The sequence below is a fragment of the Notolepis coatsorum genome, assembly GCF_963971535.1.
Source record: "Notolepis coatsorum genome assembly, chromosome: 12".
NCBI lineage: Eukaryota > Metazoa > Chordata > Actinopteri > Aulopiformes > Paralepididae > Notolepis > Notolepis coatsorum.
Window position 1 is genome coordinate 70,085,341 of NC_140176.1, and position 5,000 is coordinate 70,090,340.

The window sequence follows — 5,000 nt, forward strand, 5'->3', positions numbered from 1 at the left end:
AGACAGACAGACAGACAGACAGACAGACAGACAGACAGACAGACAGACAGACAGACAGACAGACAGACAGACAGACAGACAGACAGACAGACAGACAGACAGACAGACAGACAGACAGACAGACAGACAGACAGACAGACAGACAGACAGACAGACAGACAGACAGACAGACAGACAGACAGACAGACAGACAGACAGACAGACAGACAGACAGACAGACAGACAGACAGACAGACAGACAGACAGACAGACAGACAGACAGACAGACAGACAGACAGACAGACAGACAGACAGACAGACAGACAGACAGACAGACAGACAGACAGACAGACAGACAGACAGACAGACAGACAGACAGACAGACAGACAGACAGACAGACAGACAGACAGACAGACAGACAGACAGACAGACAGACAGACAGACAGACAGACAGACAGATATACAGACCGACCGACCTTCTTAGGCTGGATTTCTCCTGACCCCATGTCAGACCGGCTCTCCCCTCCATCACTCTCACTACCTGGGCTGTCCTTACCTACACGCACGCACGCACGCACGCACGCACACACACACACACACACACACACACACACACACACACACACACACACACACACACGCGCGCGCGCGCACGCACGCACACACACACACACACACACACACACACACACACACACACACACACACACACACACACACACACACACACACACACACACACACACACACACACACACACACACACACACACACACACACACACACACACACACACACACACACACACACACACACACACACACACACACACACACACTAGTGAAACCCATTTCCCCTTTTGCTTTTTTCTATATCCGACATAAACACAGAATTTGCTGAGATTTGAGCATTTTGCATCTTGCCTTTTTTTGGTATTGTTTGCATTTTGTACCTTAATGCCTGGTGCCTGCATTTTTACTTCATTGTACTTAGGTTGTACTTTAGTTTGTATATTGTATATTGTATATTGTATAGTATTGTACATGTAATGTACATGTACTTTATACGTGACAAATAAAAGCTAATTTCAAGTTCAAGTTTGTTTATTAAATATCACAATAGAATAGACATACTTTACGGTGAAATGCTTGGTTCTGTATGAGCCCCTGAGAGTGTTTCATACAGTAAAATAAGTAAGTAAGAAAGTAAGTAAAAATAAGTAAGTAAAGAGGAATATACAATATACATAATAACGGAGGTATCGACTTCAAGTGTTGTAAAGTGACTGTGGACGTTAGCGGTACTGCAAGTTAAACTCACTCCCCCTTAAAAGGCATACAGACACGTTACCAAGAAGTGAATTCACCTCTTGGTATAGTGGTCTGCGATGTCGCCTGCGGCGCGGGAGACCGGGGTTTGAGACTCACTCGGGGCAATCCCTTAACACTTTGACTGCCCAAGCTTAATTCCTTTTTACCCCCTTGAATGCCCAAGGCCACTTCAATGTTAACGTTAATATCGCCTAATCTATGTTTTAAATTATGGCTATGTGTCTAATCTGCCCGTCGCATTATCAATGACCTATTTCCAGTCAACATTGTCGAAGCAGATTGTTTTTTTATCGGTTCATTTCCGTTTCATAGCATTTAGAAAACCCCTCGTTTTCACAAAGAAAAAATTATTTCCATGATAATCGCCTTTTACTGGAATATTCTAGAACGTTGTCATTGTTCGGCCTATTTATGAATCGTTTTCAAATAAACGCTAGATTATCGATAGTATGTGTACGCATGCATGCTCGTGGCGCGCGCTGAAAATCGCTTCTCCTATTTCCTGACGGCGCGCATAGTCAAACAGCCATATCACATAATCACATAAAAGCTTATATATCCATGAAAACGGGTTTGATTATCCTTAGACTTGTAACATAGATTCCTTACCTGAGATCAGATGGTATCCAAATGGATTATCCCAATTCCTGATCGCCATTCAAAAATATCGATCTTTTTATTGATTCACTGTGTATACTGTAAAACACATATTCCCCGCTGCCCCACCGGCTACATACAATATACAGTACAATATACACTTTAAAGTACAGCCTAGGTACAGTCTAAGTACAGTGAGTAAAATGAGTCAACAGTGAGGTACAATGCAGAAAATGAGGTACAAAACATTGAGGTAAGGTGCAATAGCAAATGAGGTATGAATGTAGTGCAAATCTCTTTAATAATAGATAAATATAATGTAGTGTTAAAGTGTCTAAAGTGAGTGTTAAGCAAGTTACTAATTTGTAACTTGAAACAGTTTTTAATGCCCATACATGCTTTTATACCTACTGATATCAAACAACCGGCATGCTGTTAACATGCTGACTGGGTTGATGCTTGGTCCTTAAACCTACAGTTCCTAACAACTGATAATGATGTTACAATTACAAAAAGTTTAAATATTATAGATACGTTTGGGATCTGATTACTTGGAGCCATTTTTGAAGGGAAATCAGGAATTTGAATTGAGAGATTATGGACATGAACATCCTTTTACATATCTGGCAATAAATTAAGTTCAGTTAAAGGGGAACTATTTTACTATTTCTTTCACTATTTGGGCACTTTTACACAATCCCTGTGAGTCTATGGAACACCTCTGTATGGTTTTATTTGTATTCATTGTTTTGTATTTCTAATCAAGTACTCAAAAACAGCATTTTTTTTTTTATTTACTTTTTCTCCCATTTTCTATTTTTCTCCCATCCCAATTTCGTATTGTCCAATTCTACCCTCTCCTGTCGCGAACGCTGTTAGGCCATGCCTCCCACAGGCCGGCTGCAATGTGGACGAAGCCTTGCATCACGTGTCCCCTCCGGTACACGAGGAGGCAGCCGTCCCATATTTTCACCTGCACAGCGCGATCTCTCAGCGGCGAGGGTCTGCGTGGGAGGGTCACGCCGCCCCCATTGCTTCCTGATTCTGCTGCGCAGGCGCACCAACCGACCTGTAGGAGTTGCTGTCCACAACGTCCGATCCCCACCCACCAGCTTCCCACCCCTAACACTGCCAATTGCGTTAGAACCGACCTGTAGGAGTTGCTGTCCACAACGTCCGATCCCCACCCACCAGCTTCCCACCCCTAACACTGCCAATTGCGTTAGTATGAACGACCAGCCAAGCTGGTAGCAATGCCGAGAGCTGGGCTCGAACCCAGCATCTCCTGCATTAGTGGCGAGCGCCTTGCCCACTGCGCCACTTAGCCGCCCTCTACCTCAAGATCTTAAGCCGTTTTGAGGCTGGGCTCCAACCACTGTGTGACCTGGTGCCAACTGCCACACCAACTGCCACATTATTATGCAGCTGAGAAATCTCTGACATCACAGATATGCAAATTTTCAGATGACTCAGTTCAGTGAGGGTGAATATTGTGAGAGGAGAATTGGAAGAAAGCGCCAATATGAGAATTAGAGACATAGATCCTATTAAGTCCACATAGCTAGGAAACAATGCTAAACACTGAAAAAGGCCATTTATAAGATAGTTCCCCTTTAAGTTCAGTTAAGTTGAACCTTTATTAATCCCCTTGGGGAAAACTATTTAGGAGCAGTGGGCAAATAATAAAATAGTCTGTGGATGATGTTGATGACACTATTCAAATTGCAGCCTGGGAACTGGAATTGCTTGTTAAATGCTTGTTGTAACTACTTGTTAATTTACTTTGTCAAAAGAGTGAATCGGTTCGGTAAGCTCAGCACAGAATAAATCAGGAGCCTCTAGGTGGCGATATACTGTACACGTGAGATAAATCAATTTCCCTTACTCAAATGGTGTCATGCGGTGAGAACAGGATAGACCACTGCTACGGCTGTGGGGGTGCTAGAGACATGATCGAATAGACTTTTATGCGCCTGAGTTTCCTGAACACGGTGCGACCCATTCCTAATCGATCAGAACTAAATCGGCCGAGATCAAGTCCCTTTTCCAGCACCTACTCCCCATACACATGCGCAGATTGTCAACGGAGTCTGGACGACGCGCGGCGACGCGCGAATGAATGTGGACTGTTCCATCAGAGGGGGTTGCTTCGGTGGCCAGTGTCCTTTCAGCCGAACAGGATAATGAAAAAATGATCCCACTAAATGGCCAGACGCATCTTATGGCGACATCTACAATTACCTCATTGAGTCTCCAGGTAGACTAATGTTTATATTTAAGTGCAGTGATCTATAGCCACTCACACTACCACCACAAGCCCCCCCGCTCTGATGGAACAGTCCACATTCATTTGTGCGTCGCCTCGCGTCGTCCAGACTCCGTTGACAATCTGCGCATGTGTATGGGGAGTAGGTGCTGGAAAAGAGACTTGATCTCGGCCGATTTAGTTCTGATCGATTAGGAATGGGTCGCGCCGTGTTCAGGAAACTCAGGCGCATAAAAGTCTATTCGATCATGTCTCTAGCACCCCCACAGCCGTAGCTGCAACCACTCACATCAGAGGCTCTCATCCACATTCATTCATATGCTCCCCCCGCAATCTCCTCCCCGATTTCAGAATCCCGAAAGTGTTGCGGTGGTCTATACTCACTCTTCACATCCGCATGATTTCTACATCGCACGTGTTCAACCCTACAATCTGATTGGCTGAGACTCACTGGTGCGGCTGCTGCGCAGCTCTTCCTGCGCGGTGGGCGTGTCTAGAGGGGGCGTGTCTAGAGGGGGCGTGTCCGTCTCTGTCAGGACCTCCTTGGTGAAGTTGGAGGGAAACATCCCAGTCTTGCCATTGAGATATCCCTCCCACCAGCCCTCTTCCACCTACACACATTTTAATATCTTTATTTGTGTTCACATTTTAGACAAAATCCCTTGAACGCAAACAATAATAGATACACAAACAAATCTTGGAATCTCAAAATGACTGAGTCTAGTCTGAGTCTATGGATACAGGAAGCAGCGTCTCCTCCAAATGTAGGGACTGCCAGTTATCACAGATATAGAGCAGAATGTTGCCAATGCCTTTTCTTTTGGCT

The 5,000-nt window shown here is 44.7% G+C and overlaps 1 protein-coding gene across 1 annotated transcript in view; it reads right to left on the bottom strand.

The window, feature by feature from the left end:
* Window positions 1–5,000, bottom strand: part of sh3kbp1 (SH3-domain kinase binding protein 1) — a 107,591-nt gene that overhangs the window by 42,037 nt on the left and 60,554 nt on the right. The window contains 2 exon segments of the mRNA XM_084326338.1: window positions 457–536; window positions 4,626–4,785. Of these exon segments, the coding sequence (XP_084182464.1) occupies window positions 457–536; window positions 4,626–4,785 (240 nt within the window).